This window comes from Mesoplodon densirostris, chromosome 18 (genome assembly GCF_025265405.1).
Source record: "Mesoplodon densirostris isolate mMesDen1 chromosome 18, mMesDen1 primary haplotype, whole genome shotgun sequence".
In the NCBI taxonomy this organism is placed as follows: Eukaryota; Metazoa; Chordata; class Mammalia; order Artiodactyla; family Ziphiidae; genus Mesoplodon; species Mesoplodon densirostris.
In genome coordinates, this window is record NC_082678.1 from 11,255,422 (window position 1) to 11,275,369 (window position 19,948).

Below are 19,948 nucleotides of genomic sequence, written 5' to 3' on the forward strand. Positions count from 1 at the left end.
AGGCTGTTAAACTAAGTAATCCAAGTGAGAGATTTTGGGGGTTTGAACTAGGATGGTGGAGTTGGGGCTGGGAGAGGAGCGGACAGATTGGAGACATGGTCAAGATTAGCTGTGGGGGAAGGGAAATGGAGAGGAAGAGCTCTCCAAGTTAGATAACTCAAAAGCATCCAACCTGGGGAACTGAAGATGGAGAGAGGATATAGAGAACTATGGAGGAAAATGATCAGTTCAATTTGGACCTGTAGAATTTGAGGTGCCTGTGGGATACTCAATGGGTGATGCCTCTGAAGTTCAGAAGAAAGCCCAGTATGGTAAATGCAGCATGGGAATGTCTGAGATGGCTGGTTAAGCAGCTGGCAACAGAAATGAAGCCCTCAAAGAAAGCAGTTGGTAGGAAAGTAGAAGAAAAATCAGAAGGCTCTTTTCAGCTAAAGACTTAATGTAGTTGTATTGCATGTGCTACTGTGTACGAGGCACTGTTCAAAGTGCTGGTGATAGCGCAGTGAACAGGACAAAATCCCTCTTCCTACCCGGCTTATATTCATTATAGTTGGAAGAAAGATAATAAGTATATAATTTCAGGCACTATGAAGAAAAATAAGGCAGAATATGGAAATACAGAATGATGGAGGGGAGAGGGGCTATTTTGGATGGTGTGTTAGGCACTCTTAATAGTTGATATCTAAGCAGAGACCTGAATGAAATGCAAGAATTAGCTGTGGGAACATCTTAGGGAAGAGCATTCTAGGCAGAACAAATGGCAAGTGCAAATGTCCTGAGCTTGGTAGGTTCAAAGTATGGTGAGAATGCCAGTGTGGCTGGAGCGATTGAGGGAGCAGGAGAGTTGAGGTAGGAGAGGATGGCTGGAGCCAGCTCCTGTTGGGCCTGGAAGATTCTATTCTAAGTGTGGTGGGAAGCCATTAGAGGGTTGAGCGCAGGGGAGTGACATGATCTGAATTACATTTTACAAGGATCACTCTGGCTTCTGTGTGGAGAATCATTTGCTGGGTGGCCACAGAGGAAACAGGGAAACCAGTTAGGAGGCTAGGGCAGTTATACAGTAGAGAGGGTGGTGGCTTGCACTAGGGTGGAAGTGGTGAGAAGTAGTTGGATTCAGATACATTTTGAAAGGAGAGCTGAAAAGACTTGCTGGATGACTGGATATAGGGATGTTAGGGAAAGAGTGAAATCAAGGAAGACGCCTCCTAGGTTTGTATTTTAACAGTTGGGAAAACAGAGGAGCAAGGTTTGTGGGGGGAGGGGGGAAAGAATCAAGAGTTCAGTGTAAAACACATTAAATTGGAGTGGTGTTTTAGACATTCCAAGAGAAGCTGCTGAGTGGACCTTTGAATACAGGCAAGTATTCCTAAATCTAGGAGTGGGTCCTACATTTCCATTGTCATAAATGTCTTTTATTTTTAATATTTATTTCACAGCTCAATAAAATTAAGGGTCAGATCTGAGCCTCAGATTGGCAGATTGTGACCTCCAGCACTGGCCTATTACACACATTCTTAACAGGGTGATATCCCCAACAGGACGAAAAATGATTCTTAAGAGGTGAAAAAAATCTTCGATAATATGATGGTATATGGGCTTCAAAGCTCAGCCCTACCTGACAAAATCTTATCCCTTAATATTTAATTTCTCACATTAGGGAGAATTTAAATTTAAGTAATTAAAAATTTTCTCCTTGGGGGGTGATAATGAAAAAAACAGTTGAGAAATGTGCAAGAGCATGGCCTTTGGGTGTCAGAAAGCCCTGATGTGGATCCTGGCTTTACCACTTGGACATGATACTTAACCTTCTCTGAGCTTCACCTTCATCATTCAAACACCAGTACTACTACTTACCTCAAAGTTACTGAAAAGATTGAGGATGTGCCTGGCACATAGAAAATGACTGATAAATATTAGTTCTCTCTGCTTTACCTCCCCTTCCCAGAAAAGAGAAGTTATTATAGTTAAGGAACTACAATAAACTGGGTAGGGATCTACTCAAGTGGGAAAATGACAGACTTAAAAGCTTGTTGGAGGAAAAAAATAACAGACAAGGGGCCTGATTGAATGGTGGGGGGCGTGTAAAGAAAGAAGAGAGAAATCTAAGGTAATTCTTAAGAGATTTGATACCAAGGCAAAGCCACCACTAAAGGTTCTTAGTTGACAGTTGAAAACAAGAGGAAGATGATTCTGGCGTCTGATTTATATTACAGGAGAACAGAGGCCAGAGGAAGGGAACCCGGATTGTGGAGGACTTGGAATCTGAAGATCTGGGTGTATAACATGTTGAACAATGGGGGTTGGGAAAATTAATTATGGTCATCTCTATTTTGAAATATCATGCTGCCAGTACAATTGTTTTGGAACAATATTCAGTGGCCCCGGAAAACACTTAGGATAAAATGTAAGCACACTACAAAACAATGTGAAGCTGTTTTTATCAAACGTTGTATATTTAGGTAGGAAAGATAAAATTATCTCTGGGGTGGAAGTTTTATTTTTATTTTTTTCAATTTTAATACAAAGAGCTTGTATTGCTTTTATGACCAGGGGAAAAAAAAAAAAGTTTTCTTCCCGAAAGAACCTCTCTGGCTTTGCACTTAATGGTTTCGGCCCTGGCCAGCAGATTCCTAGGACTCACTTTCCGGCACTACCCCAGCCACTTGGAGAGTGTGGCCCTGGAGGTGTGAGACCCAGGAAAAGGCGGGCAGTGGTAAGCCGCTTCTGCCTCCCGGCAAGCGCAGCGTCTGGACCGGAGGACTTGCCTGGGGATCCGGCGGCAGAGGTGGCCACACGCCGGGAAGCGCTCAGAGCCAGAATCCTCCCCGCTTATTACGCGCCCGGTGTGGGCACAGGGAGGGGCAGGACCTCAGCCTCAGAGACCGCCAAGAGCCGGGAGGGCGGGAGGCCAAGGGGCCCCTCCAGCCGCCTTCCCAAACTCCAGCCCCAAAGTAGCCGGCGGGGAACCGCGCCAGCCCGCGCGCCCGCCGAGCCTTGGGTGACTGACGGGAGGTGGGAATGTGGGCGGAGCCTCAAGCGCGAGCTGTGATTGGAGCGACCCACACCTCCCAGGGAGAGAGGGAGGGCAAGCCTGCGAGGGATGCGCAGAGGAGGGTGCTCAGAGCCCTCTATGTGATTGGCTAGCAGTGGAGTGAACCGGGCGCTGTTTCAATGATTGGCAGGCGGTAGACAGCCCTCGGAAACTGCCTTGGCTTCGCCTATTGGCATTCTGAGAGTAGGCGGGATTGGTTCATCAAGTGGTGCTGATGATTAGCTGGCGGCTGAGAGTTAGGATGTTGGAGGGAGAGCCGGCGGGGGGGCGGCGGGGTGGCGGGGGCAGCGACTTCCTCCTTGGTATTGGCTGGTGAAGTGAGTGGGGGGGTGGTACCAAGGTCCAGCGGCTGCCTAGGATTGGCGGGCGCTGGGGTGAGTGACAGACAAGGGGGCGAGCTGCGCGACCAGCGGTTTGTTTTTCGGAGCGTTCCTGAGGTGGAGAACGGCGGCCGGACCGAGCGACTGCGGGGCTGAGGGACTGGCGGTCGGGCGGGCCGAGCGGCGCCGCCGAGGCCGGGCTGGGCCGAGCCGAGGAGCGCCGGGGATGTAGCGGGCCACCCTGCCCATGCCACAGCGCCCGGCTGCGGGCGGAGCCGGAGCCGGAGCCTGGGGAGGCGGCGGGGGCCCTGAGCGCAGCCCGCGCCCCCTGCGCGGAGCCAGGCCCGCTGCCGTCCCCGCCGCCCGGGCCCCCGGCATGCAGCCCCGGCTGCGGAGGTGACACTCGGGCCCAAGACGCCGCCGCCGCCATCGCCACCATGGGTGAGTGTCGCCACCGCCCCGGCCTGTGCCCGCGCTGCTTCGCGTTGCCCCGCCCCGGACTGAGGGGAGGAGGACCCTGGGCCGCCGCCTGACAGGCATGGACAGCCAGCCGGGCCGGGGCTGCGGACCGCCGGCGCCCGCCCGCCCTGCTCGCGGCTTAGTGGCTCCGCGGCCCGGGCGGGGGTTCTGAGTTCTCGGCCCGCCGGGGCGGTCCTGGCCGACGGAGCCCACTCGGCAGCCTCCTTCCGGGCCGCGCGGCCGGCGCATCCCAAGGAAGCGGCGGCGGGTCGAGGGCCCATGCTTGGCGGGGCAGCCCGCTCCGGGCCGAGCGAGCCGGACCGCGAGCCGGAGGGCGGGGGAGCGCGAGCGCAGTGTGGGGCCCGGGCTGGAGGCTGGTGCAGGCCCAGCTGCTGTTGTGTCTTTTCCTTGATTTGCTTTTTTTTCCTGCCTGTGTCATTTCCTTCCCTTTGCTCACACAGGCTGGCCTGTGAGAGTTCCCGGGGCTTGCTCTCGAGCCCTGTGCGCGCCCCAGCGCAGGGGGGAGGGCGTGCAGGGAGATAGGTTGGGAGGTGATTAAAACGGCAATCACTGTTATCAACCGCGCGGTTGAGAAATGCGAGCTGCACGCAGATTGCTGGAGGTTAGGAACTGGTCGCGGGCTGCCAGTTATAATACACATCCTACCTTTCGAAAAATCTTGTTGCAGTGTTTTACATCCATTATTTTAATCTAGCTGTATCCCTGAAATTATGTAACTTTTGAAAGAGAGAAACATTCACTACACAAAAGAATCTCTATGAAATCATTTCCTTTTTAATCGATATTTGCAATTTCTGTTGTGAAGATGTAATCTAAGGAAAGCTTTTAATGTCTTCCACACGCAGCATTTGAACTGAATTATATTTCATGTCCTTTTTGGTAATTTACCAAATGACTGTTGGACTAGATTAAGTAGCAAATAACATTTTAGATGTACTTTGCTTCTCTTGTTGGATCAGTTATTTTGATACTGTTGTTTGCAATGGCAAGTTTTGCAAGGTATTTGGTATTGTCATAAATAATCAAGGGGTAAATGTCAGTAAAAAGATCATTTGCACAGCCATTGATTGCATCTGTGAAGAGGGAACATTAATGTTTGCTTTGCCCTATAGCAAGGTCAAGTCGTTTCTGTAGGAGGTTTGCTGTGTCACATGGGGCAGATATTCTTTTGCAGCCCATCTTTACACTCTGGCTTTGAATGAATTACCTTGTTCTGTTCCATACTGCCCCTCATACAGTAAGAGATGTGTTTGTTCATTTGTTGGGCTTACTGTTTCCTTCCCATGCTTTACTTCAGAAGTGCTTGCTTTTCTGGGAAAAGTCTGTGACAGTAAGCAGAAAAGGAACCCAGTGAGGCCTGATATTTAAATACATAATTCACCAAATACTCATTGAACATTTACCATAAATGGGGCACATAATTCTTCTTGTCCTCCCCAGGTTTCACACATTTATTTTGTGTTCTGGAATTTGATGATTGAACTAAATCTTTGAATTGATTTGTGAGCCTACACTTGCGATAATCTTTCTAAGTCTTTCCTTTTTGTCCTGCGGGGACAGTCTTAAGTCCCAAAGGGGAGTGTGAAATACTTGAGGGTATGCAGACCTCCTGCTCCCCACTTTCTCAACTGCTAAATCAGAGTGTCCAGATGCGTTGACTACATTGCATGCCTAACAATAAAATAGATGTCAGCCTGTGTTCACATTTCAAGATATTTTCAAGGGCTTCCCTGGTGGCGCAGTGGTTGAGAGTCCGCCTGCTGATGCAGGGGATGCGGGTTTGTGCCCCGGTCCGGGAGGATCCCACATGCCGTGGAGCGGCTGGGCCCGTGAGCCTGTGCGTCCGGAGCCTGTGCTCCGCAACGGGAGAGGCCACAACAGTGAGAGGCCCGCGTACCGCAAAAAAAAAAAAAAAAAAAAAAGATATTTTCAAAAAGTTTAAGTGTGTGAGTATATGGAGAGACAATGATGAGGAGGAAAGGAACTATATAGGTAGGGTCCAGAGCCCCAAAGGAAAAAGGACCAAAAACTGAGTATCTTCTCATTTGTCCCCATGTCAGTTTTTATATGAAGAAAGTGAGACAGTGAGGGGAGAATTAACTTGCCTGGTGGTTGCAGTATATTAGGCAAGCTGATTTAAGAACCACAGCCTGGCTTTCTTCAGAACTCTCCCCTCATACCATTCTCGGTTTCCTTTTAGTAGATGACCTTGACATGCAATTAGAGCTGATACTGAATTCTCTTAGAACCTGGCCTTTAGTTTGCTTTGTATAGGGCTCAGCAAGCATATATGTACAAACACACACACAGAGTCTCTCTTAAATACTAGTTTCCATTTTGGTGATATAAATGATGAAAAATCAAATTCCCAGCTTAGTATGCTTTAGTTGCTGCATGCAGTCCTAAATAAATTCAAGGGGTAATAAGAGAGAAGCATAGACTTATTAATATTTTTATTATACTTGTTAAACTCCAGCCCAGTGAGGAAAGGACTAAAACTAATTTGAGTCCCTGCCCTGCAGGTTCCTTGGTTAATAGTCATATTTTCCTGAGCTGTTCTAAGTCCCAGACTCAAGCTTGTTTGACAACTTGGGTTGGTAATGAAAACAGGTCAGATTTTGTATTGGCTGTTAGCCCCAGTAAATTTCTAGTGGAAATTACACTTATCCTTGTAAATAATAGGAAATAGTCTTTTTTTTTGGCTTTGATACTATGTGGTTATAAAAAAAATTGGGGCTTGACTGGTCATTTTTTCTTGGTCACACCAAAATTCTCTCCTAGTTTTAGTAATTATAATGGCAAATGCTGTTAATAACACCTAAGATTAATTTACTAGTGTTTATTTGGACTCTGTAAATGCAATCTAAAATTTAGTGGGAAGTATTACTGAAAAATATGCAACAACTTGGAAATGTTACTGGAAACGATCGTGAACTGAGTATAGAATTTAGGATGTTGTGGTTCTGGTTTGATAACTTGGTTTGAAGTCAGAATCATTGTGATTCACAGATGCCTTGTGTGTCTCTAGGGTTTCAAGGCTGTTGGGAGCTCCCAATTAGACCAATCTCAATTCAGTTTGGCTGGAATCTGACCACCTGTGTATACTCTAAATAGTTAGTAACTGTTTTGATTGAAATTGGGATCACAGTTTAGTGAATCAACATGGCTATGTCACGACTAGATTTCTTGATACTTTACAAAATGAAGATTGGTTTTTAAAACTGAATTTTAGGCATTTGTAAAAAGTAAGTATCAGTCCAACTTAGCATTACTTAGGGGAATACATAGAGGAAGAAGCAGTTTTCTTGGTTCTGACTATGTAAGCTATCCATTTTTTCTTTGCCCATTTATTGAGCATCTCTTATGTGTCAGATACAGTGTTAGGCCCTGTACATACATTTATCCTGTGTTTAAGAAGTTACAGTTAGGTGAGGTGAACCAAAAACATGTAAACAAATCAGTGCAATGAGGTGTTATAGGTACTTCATCAAAACTGTAAAGGTGCATAGGAGGGAGAGATCAATTCTGTAGTTTTGGGATTGACACACATTATCCTATAGTCCTCAGACCTCTAAGGTTAATTTCATTAACCATTAAAATAAAATATGATGGTGATGTATTGATTTTTATGAGGAAGCAATAGCTTACTTTGTAATATGTATGTTTAAACTTTAAGTCATCAGTTAATATTGAAGGGCAGGTATGTCCCAGAAACAGAAAAATAAACAGCAGAATTTGACTTTGAGATCTAGCAAAGATTCAGCCAGGGCCTTGAAGGAAAAAGGAAAAATGTTTCTTGTGAATTGAGGATCAGACCTTTTTGCTTATACTTACTATGAAATGATGTTTGCCCAGGTATGGAGAGGGTGGAGGCAGTGCGAGTATGTAACATGTCATGAACAGTAAGACAGTAAAATCTGACTCACAGACACTCTGAAGCACAGGATCTCCTGAGTGAGCAGTGTGATCAGACGATCTGGCAGAGTTGGGTAGAGCAAGGTGAAGAAGCAGTTTGTTAAATGAAAACAAAGATTAAATTTGGAAGTTGTATATATGGAAAAGAGTGAGTGTCTGGCATCATGCAGGACAACAACGTTTATCGAAGGACAGACATGTTGCTTCTGGAAACTTTTCTGGGTTTTTAGCCAAGGGAATTTGTAAATGGGAGTGCCTTAAGACCCTGCTTTTAGATAGAAGTAATAGCTCAGTCTGGAAGAGTGACTTCCTGCTGGGACTAATGAGAGAGGAGTGTGTTGCCTGGCAGCCCCCAAGCCTTAGGTCAGGGTATGGGGAGAAGGAACAGTACAGGCCGCTGCATAATTATGGATAGCTGTCTGCTTGAGACTGCTGAAGAGCTTCCGCTTTTTAAGACTGAACTGTAAACCTTGTTTCATGGATCCCTTCTTTTCTTTTTCTATGAATATTCCTCACCTCTAGATCCTTAACCTCCTAATCTCTAGAGTTAACTTCTTCCTCTGTGCTTCTTTCTGGTAGCTTTTAAGTGTGTCAGACTCCCCCCCCCTCCATCCTTCGGAAATCTTTTCAAGGTCATAGCATACTGTTACCTCTGCCTCAACTTGTTCACGTGTAAAGTTCATAAATGAATTGTTGATTTCCATTCCTTCCAATTTTCGTTTAATCTCCAGCTTCTCTATTCCCTGTAAAATTGTTTCTGCCTCTACAACCCTATTGGACCTGCCTGGCCTCTGCCTGCCGCTGCTATTCTTTGGTGTGAGCTTCTGTGGTGTCCCTCTTGTTTTTTCCCAATCCTCTTAAAGGCTTCTGTGCCAGCATACCTTCTTCCTACTCTACTCGATAGCATTACTATTCACTGAGGATCAGTCCCTGACCTTCTTTTCTTTTCCTTCACCGCTCACTTGCTTTCAGGTCCTTCTCCTCAGTTTATTTGTAAAGTTCTCTTGCATAGCTGCAACAGCTTGCTTTTCTGGAAAACTCTTTATTCTGTAAAATCATCTATATAATCTCTTGCTACTCACACTGTAAAAAAAATTTTTTTACACATGTGTGTTTATGTATTCTGGTTTGTTTCTTGTCTAATTCAGTCTCTTTATTTGTGTAACCTTGTATTTGTGTGTTTTATCTTTTTACCCCTAGAGTTTGAATACCTTAAAGTATCTTTCAAAACTGTCTAATGTATAATACATGATAGGTATTCAGTAAATGGTTATTGTTAATGATTAATAATAAAAATTCAGAAATACAATTAAATATTAGGATAGATTGTGGCCTTCAGTCTTTTCCCATTAACCTTTTCTCCATTGCTAATAATAATAGCCAGCATTTTTTTCAGCATTACTAAGTGTTAGGTACCATGAGGAATAATTTGTAAGGTTTTTTGTTGGTTTGTTTTTTCCCTTAAGTTTCACAGCAACTCTGTTTAATGATACTTTTATTATCTCCATTTTACAGATGAGGAAATTGAGGTTTAGGGAGAATAAGTAGTTTGTTTAAGGCCTCTTAAAGCCAGGTCTTTCTGACTCCAAAGTCCATATAACTGACTACTGCACTCTAAGAAAGCTGCTATTTGTTTTTAAAAGGTGTGTTTGTTTGTTTTTATTTCTTAAGGAATGAGTATGGTAGCACAGATAATTCAGTTAAAATCCCAATCCAGGAAGAAATGCCTAAAAGAACCACTCGATTTGCTTCCTGTCTTTATCCATGTCCTCAGTTTGAAGTATCAGTTTAAGAACCAGGGCTTCCCTGGTGGTGCAGTGGTTAGGAATCCGCCTGCCAACGCAGGGGACACGGGTTCGAGCCCTGTTCTGGGAAGATCCCACATGCTAAGCCCATGCGCCACAACTCCTGAGCCTGTGCACCTAGAGCCCATGCTGCACAACAAGAGAAGCCACCGCAGTGAGAAGCCTGCACACCACAATGAAGAGTAGCCCCCGCTCGCCACAACTAGAGAAAGCTCGCGCACAGCAACGAAGAGCCAACACAGCCAAAAATAAATAAATAAAATAAATTTATTTTAAAAAAAAAGAACCCGTTTGCCTCTAGAAATATATGCAACTTTGACACAAAATCAGATTCTATTACTTTGTTTCACTTGGGTCAGTTGTCCCAGATTTCAAGAGATAGAACCAAACCATTCCTCTAGTGTGTTCTCACCACTGGAACTACCAAACAAGTTCTTATCCATTAAGTAATGCCAGGAATTGGTTAGCTTCCTGGAAACAGAATTTGTCAACCTGATAAACCAGCTCTTATAATAGCATCATCATATACAGAATTAGAAACAATTTCTTTAGTCATACTTGTCATGGATTGACTTGAAAAGCATGTGCGTGTGTCTGTGTGTGTATATTCACATCCATCTTGTTTCAATGTCTGAGTTGAGACAACTAAAATTCTCAATTCTAAGGCTGGTTACCTTGATACTGAAAACTACATGCATTCTGCTGTTAGGACTATCACTGGATGCTCCTCAGAAAACACCCACCTAGTCATAATCATAATGACCCCAATTTACTGTTACAGTTGGCCCAATAAATTTATACATCTATAATATTTAATGATATATAAGCCAATTTAATATATAAGCCTATATATATATGTTATACATGTATATAAGCTAGTCATCCTAGCTTAGATGTTATGCTCTAGTTTTAAAATCTTGGTTGGGAGGTTAAAAAACAAAACAAAAACCAAGCAAGTTCCTTTTAAAGAGCCTATAGGTAAATTGTGAGAAAGTATAAAATAATTGATGGGATGTATGTGTTTTAATTTTGACAGATGTCTTTCTGTATACACCCACTTCCTCATTCATTATCTCATTTACCTCATTCTTTTCATACTACAACTATATCACTCTCATACTTTTGTATATATTTTGAAGTGGAATTAGTTGGGAAGCTACTCTACTGGTGTTTTTCCTGCAAGTCTTAAATCTAGTTTTACTTTTCTGAGCAGACAAAAATCTCTTCAGGGGCACCCTTCTCCTTCCTTTCCTGCATCTCCTCAGAGGGCGTGTAGGGCACCCGAGCAGATTTGGTTTAGGAAGAGGGGAGAAGCAAATAACGCCGCTTTACTTCCTATACTCCATGCTGCTCTTTCCTTTCCACAGGGTATTAGAGTATTTTCAAGGGACGGTGATAAAGCGCAGAGGATAGGCACACTCTGTGGGTGCAGTCTTGTACTTCTTTTAAGGTGCGCCCCAAGTCCCTAAGTGACTCATTTGTCACTAAAGCAAGTGTAACAGCTCATTCCTCATGTTTCTTTGCAGATCAGCAGATTTATTTTCAACTCCCCAGTGCTATTTGAGTAGACAAGGATCTCTTGAAGGACCTAGGAGGATTTTGCAAAACATGGAATTGGGCTGGTTTAGGTTCTGGGTTTTGGCCAGTTGTCTTCATTGCATGAGAACGCTAGTGCTCTATGCTATGTCAAGAAATGGGGATTAAAAGTAATACCAGTAAGGCAGAGACAATGCATTGCTTGGTCAGTTAGGGAAGAAAAACAATAGAACTGCCTTTTGACTTCCCTGTGGGAAGCAGAAGGCCTATAAAATTGTAAAGAGTTGGGAGGGGGCATTCAGAGGCTAGGCTTGTAAAACAACTTTTGTTCAAAGCAGCGACCTGAGGTCCTTGTTTGGTACCTTTTAAATATGCTCCCCTGTGTACGATAGTTTAGGAATAAGTCTGACTGACTCTGTCCCATAATCAGCTCTCCATGAATTCATCTTTTCACTCAGTACCCTACCACACTGTGCTGTGGTGTTCTTCACTCCAACTTTTCATCTATTTTTCCTGGTTGAGTTTCTCTGGCACTGGAAGAATTGGTCTGTTTGAACACCTCCCTTGCCCCCAGTGAATTGGTAGATATTGCTGCCAGAAATCTGACTGGAGAGCTGTTAAGGATCCATTAAAATTCAAATTGCCATAGTCTGACCTCAGTTATCTACTTTTCACAGATAGCAAATTCATGTGATTATAGTTATAAGGTCTCTCATTTCACCTGGGCAGAACTCCCTGAGTATTAGTCATATAATTTGTGAAAGTACTTCTGTGGTCTGTATTAAAGTACCTTAGCCCATGTGCTCTCTTTCTTTGCAGACGAACAGGAGGCATTGAACTCAATCATGAAGGATCTGGTGGCCCTCCAGATGAGCCGACGTCCCCGGGTGCCTGGATATGAGACCATGAAGAACAAAGAAACGGGTCACCCAAATAGGCAGGTGTGTGCGGCCATGGCTGTTAACTAAATTTGTTGGGGAGGGGTTTTCAGGTGGGAAATATGTGAGACGCCAGTGATACTCTGATACAGGCTTGAATGCTATTGCTCCCTTCCCTTAAGTCTGTTAAATGGTAAGTGATATGTACTAACCAGGTGTGGGTTGTGATCTGGAGTCCCAATGCCTTGTGCATCTCACCTTGTAAATAGTGTTTCATCTGTGGAGAGTAAGAATAATTTCTTCACTAATTATGGGGACAGTATTCATATACTTTTTCCTTTACTGATCATTTGGCAAATATTTTATCCAGATTCACGATCCCTAACTCAGAAACTTTTTAGCTATCTTACAGTATATACTCAGAAAAAATTAATTAATTTTAGTATTGGTTTATTTAAAATGTAATTAGGAAGGGATATTTATTTAATAAAACATCATATATATTCTGAAAGTAACGAGTGATTTTGTTATTGTTGTTTACAGTTGTTTCCCCCCATTAACTCAGGTAGTTGAGAGTGCCTGTTTTATTGAGAGGTGTGTGCTTCTTTAGGAAAACAGCTTCTATTTTGTTAACATTTAAAGTTGTGCGCTGTTGAGAACCTTCTTCTCGCCTCCAGTGTCACTGACCTCCCTGTTGCCTAGGCCCTTTGGCCCACAGAGAGGAGTGAGTGACGGGGAGCTTTCCTTCCTAGTGGGTATCAGATGGCTGAGTTTGGTGTGTTTGATGATATCCTTCCTTGTGGTTCTCTTCGTTATCAACTAGTCTTCTCTCTCCTCATCTGCACCTTGTCTACCAATTCTTCAGAAGTACTCTTGGTTCCTGGAGAAAGTATAAGGGGCTAGAACTTTTTCTGTCTGAGGTTGGCTAGATACAGCCTCTCAGAGTATTTCCTGCCTTTAGGAAAACTAGGGACCCCAAGTCCTTTTGTTTCAGTTATAACATAAGGAATAGTTTAGAAAGCTGCTTTTATTTTTTGTGTTTACCTTACAGAACTAGGGGAACAACAGAATAGGGCCCATTCTTGTACTGTTTTCATACATTATTCTAATTGTGTGGGTTCTCACTTGCTGTAACACTTCTATTCAAAGCTGCTTTTGGAAGGAGCATTTTACCAGAAGTGAATCCCCTCCCCCAGGCTTGAGCCTAATGACCTCACTTTCCTTCCTGTCTTCCTATGTAGAGTGTGCTTGTTAAGGCTGCTCCAGTCAGCTGATCTTTCTCCAAATGGGACTATTAGCGTGGATGTCAGTTAGTAGGTGAAAAGGGGAAGCTTTCTTGAGTTGGAAGGCCTAAAGGGACCCTGCCGAGAAGAGGAGGGGTGGAGTGGTCTCTGATCATTCCTTGAAGGGAGATTACCTTTTAGGAACCCTGTTTAATTACCTTTTAGGAATCCTGTTTAGGCCTAAAAGCTATTATAAGAAAAATCCTGATCTTTTACCATGCCTGCTGCTGTGTTATTGGGGTGAAGGCAGTGGTTATGAAGGTAGAAGCCTGTGAAAAGGATTGACTAGGATAGAGGAGATACTCTTAGCAAGCGGTGCCAGCTCTGTGGACCCACAGTTTACTTGAATATCGTCAAACTTTTTCTGTTGCATGAAGGATACAAATTATTAACCTCAGTTTTTTTGCTTTTAAAGAAAAAACACAACAGCAGCAGCTCAGCCCTTCTGAACAGCCCCACAGTAACAACAAGCTCATGTGCAGGGGCCAGTGAGAAAAAGAAATTTTTGGTAAGGAACAAAATTACCCGTTAAAGCTAAAATGTGCTTTTAAATCTACTAGTGCTGGGAGAGTGTGGAATTCATTTCCTGGACAAATTGTTTTAGTGGATTTGCAGGGAGCACTGGTTACTCATTACCTGTGTGCTGTCACCATTTCTCACAACAGTATTATTCATAAGCAACCTCAATCAATGCTGTCCAGTAAACTTCTGTGATGATAGAAGTGTTCTATATTTGTACTGCCCAGTGTAGTGGAGGAACTGAATTTAAAATTTTATTTAATTTTAATTAATTTAAATTTAAATAGCTACATATGGCTAATGGCTATTGTCTTGGATAGCACAACTTTATATACTCTATAAGGGACTATTGATTTGTTGGGCAAGAAATTAAGTACATGCTTGGAGATGTGCACATCTCCTTGGTACGTTCGTTCCACCACACAGGTCATGAGTTCCTATGCATTGTGATAAGCTCATCAGTGGGAATCCCAGCTAAGAGTCTATTCCAGGGGGCATGGGGATCTGGGGGGAATATGAAGCTTGGAACTAGCATGGCTGTTTAGAAATTGAAGCTCAAAGTTTTATGCTAATATTGGATAAAAGGGCAATGAAAACGTCAAAATAGCTTCTCCCCTTAATAAAGTCAAGGTTGTAGAATGGTCTCTCCCGGGAAGTATAGCAGATGTTCAGCTTCTGACCAGGAGAAATAGTCTTCAGCAAAATCGTGAAAGCAGAAGGAGAGAGAGTCTCAGTGATTGCATTTCCAAGGAAGGATGGGGTGAGATGGGGATGGTGGGAACATTTAGGGGGAGAAGTGTTTACAGCTCAATGTAATGAAAAGAGCCCAGCCTGAGTCTTGAGATGTTAATAATCTGTTAACGTAGGACTTTACAGTTTACACAGTGAATTCCCTTTTTTTAAATTCTTGGTTTTGTTTGCTTGGGCCTAGTATAGGATTAAATGGTTTTCTCCAGTAGCAATTCTTCTGTCAGAAGGTCCATGCTTAGGAGGAGAGAGGACTGAAAGATCAAAACCTAATTTAAATGGCTAAGATGCCAAATTGGTCTAAGAAATGTCAAATTGGGCTGAAGATTCAAATTGCAGAGTCCCAGTTGAAAGTACCCAAGTGTTTTGGCCACCAGGAAAGGTGGTTTGTTCAGGGATGGAATGATGTTGACAGAGGCAAGCAGCGCTTCAGAGTGAGAATGGCAGTGCTGAGATTGGCATAGCCTCATGGGGCTCAAGCTTGGCACAGCAAGGAATGCCACAGGAGCTGGGGGTTCACTGACAGAATCGTTTGGGGGCTGAGGCCTGGAAGAACGGGAAAGCGTAATTTAATACCTCTGCTTGGCAAGACTTCAGATATCCTCTTCCCTGAGTAAACAAGCTAGGCAATTAATTGAAAAAGAGAATACATTTGAGGAAAACTAAGCATTCTGAGCAGCTACGGAAGTACAGGGGTATGAAGTACTTGGTTATTCAACTATTTGCTAAGAGTTAGGATCTGTGTTCTCTGTATTCTCCCACCTGGACATTAGGTCCCTGGAAGCCTACAGCCGGTTAGAGCTGGCTGCCTGTTCTTAGATATGTGTGGCACATCCTCAGCTGGGGCCTGTGGATGGTTTTATAGGCCATGAAGGGCAGACCCTTTAGCAGTCATCAACTAACAGTGCTTTATCAACAGGTGCTATTTCTCTGTGAGGGCGACAGCTTAGTGTAGTGAGAGGAGCACTGGCCCAGAAGTCACTGAGTTGTCAATAATCCATTAACATGGGATTTTACAGTTTAGAGAGTGCTTCCAGCAGCAACGGTTAACAGCAATAACAACAACTATAAGCTAAACTATAAGCATGTGTATAATACTTTAAAGTTTACAAAGTGCTTGTGCAAAGATATTAAGTACAGCCAGGAAGCAAACCCAGATCTTCCGACTCCCGGTCACAGTAATTTTACCATGTGTAAGTCTGATAACCTTTTTAAACCTCAGTTTTTCCGTCTGAAAATACAGGCATAGTGTCTACCTCTGAAAGTTGTTGTAAGATCATAGACAGAATATAAAAGATTTTATACATTGTAAAACAAGGTACGGGTGTAAAGTGGTAGTGACTACATCACTTCTGTTATGTTCGGGCATTGTGGGTATGAGCGCTAGTGAAAGCGTCTAACCAGAAGTATGCAGATTGTCATGGAACTGAAAGGGTTAAGGTTTTCTACCTTTATTGGATTGACATTACTATGTATCAGATGGTCCTTTGCAGACTTATGAAGCTAACCTGATATATGAAAGTCCCAGTAGAAGAAAAAATAGAATCCTTATTACCATGGATTTTTGTTTCCCTTGAATCTTATCACGGTGGTAGGTAGAGGCTTGAACAGAGCCCAGGGTCTGGGTCTGACCCTCCAGTGTTCACTAGTGGGTGCTTAAGAATGGAAAAGTTGCTTTCTTCATAGCAGGCGCTAGAAGGGCAGGCTCTTGGCTGTCAGTTACAGAGGAGGAGAATTCTAGGAGCTGTTCCTCCACAGGGTCAGTGAGTGAGCAGACTGTCTTTTGCTTTTACTGTGATAGAGACCTGACTCTTCAGGACTTCCTTTCTCTTTCATGGGTTGTTGATAAGATAGGCTGGCTAGTTTGAAAATAAAACATAATACAGTATACAAGCCTCATATTCTATTTTGTAAGAAGCTTCCTTTTTTGTGTGTGGTAGTTTATTAACTAGCAATAAATAACTAATACACTATTTCATCATTGATTTATTCAGATACTCACTGAGCCCCTGCTGCATGCCAGGCACAATGCTGGGACTGGGGATACAGAAAGAATTAGCGTAGGGAAGAAGGTTGCTTTATAATCACCTCTTCCACTGATCTCTTAGGACTTTCCTGAGTCACACAAATAAAATTATTTTCGTTGCTCTTTTCTTCTGATTTATTTACTTTCTTTGGCAAAGTAAGGACTCCAGTGCCAGAGATGTGGGAGCCAAAGGTATATGGCAACTACAGGGAGGGGGAGCACTGCAGAGTCCGAGACAGGGCACCGGAGACATGGGCTGGCTGGGGCCTTTGCCAGGTCAGAGGTTCACAAACCTTTGTTTAATAAAGGTTTTTTTGAATTCTTGGGAGTCTTCTTGGGTTACATGTCCAGTTGTTGAGTTCAGACTTTGAGAAGGTCATGTCTGCTTAAGTTTGGTATTGTTGGTTACTCCTATTGCCCCCTGAGTTCCCAAATCTGTAGCTCAGCCTGGAGGCCTGCACTGTCCTTCTCCTGGGCATGGCTCTCACTCTTCCTTTCACCAAATTAGCTCTGGTGGGCAGGGGACTTGAACCTGCCTAGATCTGAATTTTTGTACTGGCACTTCTTTCTCAGCAGGTTTGGCACCTCTCCATTCAGTTCAACATGGGCCTATACTCAACCTTCTTAGACAAAGAAATATGTCATATTCCCTGTACCCTAGGAATCATGCAGTCTTATGAGAAATGAGAAATATGTTAAAAAAAAAAAAAAAAGTAAGGTACTATGTGACTATGCCTAAATATATGGTACAGATACTGAGAGCCACAGGAGGCCAGGAAAGTGAAAGGTGAACTTGGGCCGAAGGAGATACGGAGTCATTTCTGGAGGAGGTGGCACTGGAACCAGGCAGTGAAGGATGTAAAAGAGTTTAGTTAGGTGGAAAGGAGGGAGTATGGCACTCCAGGTTGGGAAGCTGAATTATTCAAGGCCTAGGGGAAGGAATGAATATGGCATATTTCAGGAAATAGGGTGGGCATTGATCTGGCTGGAGAGAGGGTTCCCTTTGAGAACAGTGTGAGATGATTAGGTAAACGGAGTGAGCTTAAATTCCAGAGGGCTTTGAATGACAGTAAAGAACTTAGACTTTATTCCGTAGGTCATGGGTATCACTGATTACTGTTTTTTTTTTTTTTTTTCGTGGTACGCGGGCCTCTCACTGTTGTGGCCTCTCCCGTTGCGGAGCACAGGCTCCGGACGCGCAGGCTCAGCGGCCATGGCTCACGGGCCCAGCCGCTCCGCGGCATGTGGGATCTTCCCAGACCGGGGCACGAACCCGTGTCCCCTGCATTGGCAGGCGGACTCTCAACCACTGCGCCACCAGGGAAGCCCAACTGATTACTTTTTGAACAAAGAAGGGATGTGGTGAAAGTGGTGGTTAAGATGACTGAAACTGGAGGAATGTAGAATGTGCTGGAAAGGGGGAGCTGAGAAGTACAGAGACTGCTTCAGGAATTCAGGAGGGGAAAGGGGCTCCGAGAATGACAACTGAGAGGATGGGAAGCAGAGTCTCATACTGGAGTCCCTGGAGGGGAGAATTGGAACTTGCTGTCTGGCTGTGAGAAAGGGAAAAGAATCAAGCAGAACTCAGAGGTTTGAGCCTGTAGCCAGTATTAGAAATGGCAACACTGAGAAGGGGGACTAGTTCGGGAGGGTAGTTGATGCAGACACACATGGCTAGGTTGAGTTTGGGACTACAGCGAAATACTCAGAGTGTGTGCAGGTATGTGTGTATGTTGCTTTTGCAGGTACACAATCCCTTATCTGAAACTCTAAAATCCAAAGAGTACTGCAAACTAAAAGGTGTTTTTAAATTTTTATTTATTTATTTTTAAATTTATAGCAAATTCATTTGGCAACAAAACTTGGCCTGAATGGACACAGGGCTATTTACAGTCTTTATTTATTTGACTAATTGTGAATATTCATACTTTTCAATACAAAAACTAGCTTTTGCTCTTAACAGGTAAACCCTAAATCTTAGTGACTGTACAGATATGGCCAGCACAGGGAAGGGGGGACAGTGTTCCCCACAGTCACTTAAGGACCCTGATTGAAGGTGGCTCCATTGACCTGGCCCACGTGGCTGCCAGGGAAGAGAGTGTAGAACTCAACTTTGTTCCCAGCTGCTGGTCAGAAGTAGTTACAAAATCCCAGACTAACTTCAGGAGAGGCTAAGCAACGCAGAGGGGTGCAGGGAATGCCTGTGAGCGTTCTGCTCTGCCATGGAGTGCTGCCCAGACACCTGCCCCCTGGAAGGGCACCGCTTAACATACAGAACACGTACCACTACCTCTCTAAATCCAAAAGTGCTTTCTGAGACACTTTCGGCCCCAAGGGTTTTGGCTAAAGGATAAAGGACCTGTATTACCATTTTTTGAGCACTTATTATGTGTCAGGAACTCTTCTCATATCTTTATCCAGTTATTTCATTTAATTATTTTGATAACTCCATGAGATAGATACTGTCACTATTTTCGCTTTTCAGATGAGGAAACTGAGTCACAGAGAGATTAGTTCAAGGTTACAACAAGGAGGTTATAGAGCCAGGATTTGAAGCCAGACAGTTTGACTCTAGTGCCGCATTCCTAACAATGACTTATCTGCCTTATATCTGTGGCAGACAGATGAGGTTTCGCTTGAGAAATTGGGGCTGGACATAGAGATTTGGGAATCTTCTATTTAGAGGTTGCCTGATTTTTTAATTCCTGCCGAGGAGAAGATGTGAGAAGAGGGATAGAAATCCAGAGGCCAAAAGTCCAAACATTGAGGCACGGTTACATGTTGGGGGAGGGGTGTGAGAAGGCATGAGGAAGAGGAACCAGCAAAGAAGCAGAAGTGGTTAGAGTGGTGGCAGGTTCCCTGGCTTGGGATAGAGTCACAGAGGCAAGAGGAGAGAACCTCATGCCAGAGGACGCCGCTACCAGTGCGAAATGCCTCAGAGGGGCAAGGAGGGTGGTGGGCAGGAAGGAATTGAATCTGGTTAGCTTCACCTGAACTTTCTTATCCATGGCTTATTCTAGTCAGCCTGACAGGGGTCACTCAGATTTAGGAACTTGGCAGATTTGGGCACACCATGTGGTACATGGAAGCCAGTCATGGGCCTGCATCCTGCTCTGGAAAGGCTGTAACCGCATCAGACAAGGGATTCAGAAGACTAGGCGTCTTTGTTTACACTGCTTACTAATCACAGGCTAGGTTAGTCTTGAGTAGGAGTGATTTGTAGTTTGAGGCAAAAGTTTAATTCCCTTTCTCACTAAATTCAAGTAGAATAGTATTTGGATTGTGGCCCATCATGAAATAAATTTAGTTCCTTCAGTCCCACAAAGGGACAGAGGGGATTTCTTCATAGGTGCATCTAAATATAATGTCCCAGTTTAGAATGAGAGC

General features: G+C 43.9%; 1 protein-coding gene across 4 annotated transcripts in view; it reads left to right on the forward strand.

Annotated features, from left to right (window-relative positions):
- Positions 1 to 3,453: 3,453 nt before the first annotated feature.
- MAP3K3 (mitogen-activated protein kinase kinase kinase 3) overlaps positions 3,454 to 19,948 on the forward strand; it is a 63,452-nt gene continuing 46,957 nt past the window's right edge. For 2 of the 4 annotated variants that reach the window (XM_060081347.1, XM_060081351.1), the window contains exons 1-3: positions 3,454 to 3,813; positions 11,928 to 12,049; positions 13,685 to 13,777. In XM_060081347.1, coding sequence (XP_059937330.1) covers positions 3,810 to 3,813; positions 11,928 to 12,049; positions 13,685 to 13,777 — 219 coding nt within the window. In that variant the 5' untranslated portion in view covers positions 3,454 to 3,809. Of the gene's footprint in view, positions 3,814 to 4,398; positions 4,454 to 11,927; positions 12,050 to 13,684; positions 13,778 to 19,948 lie in introns of those variants that run through there. The other 2 variants (XM_060081348.1, XM_060081350.1) reach the window with 2 other exon arrangements.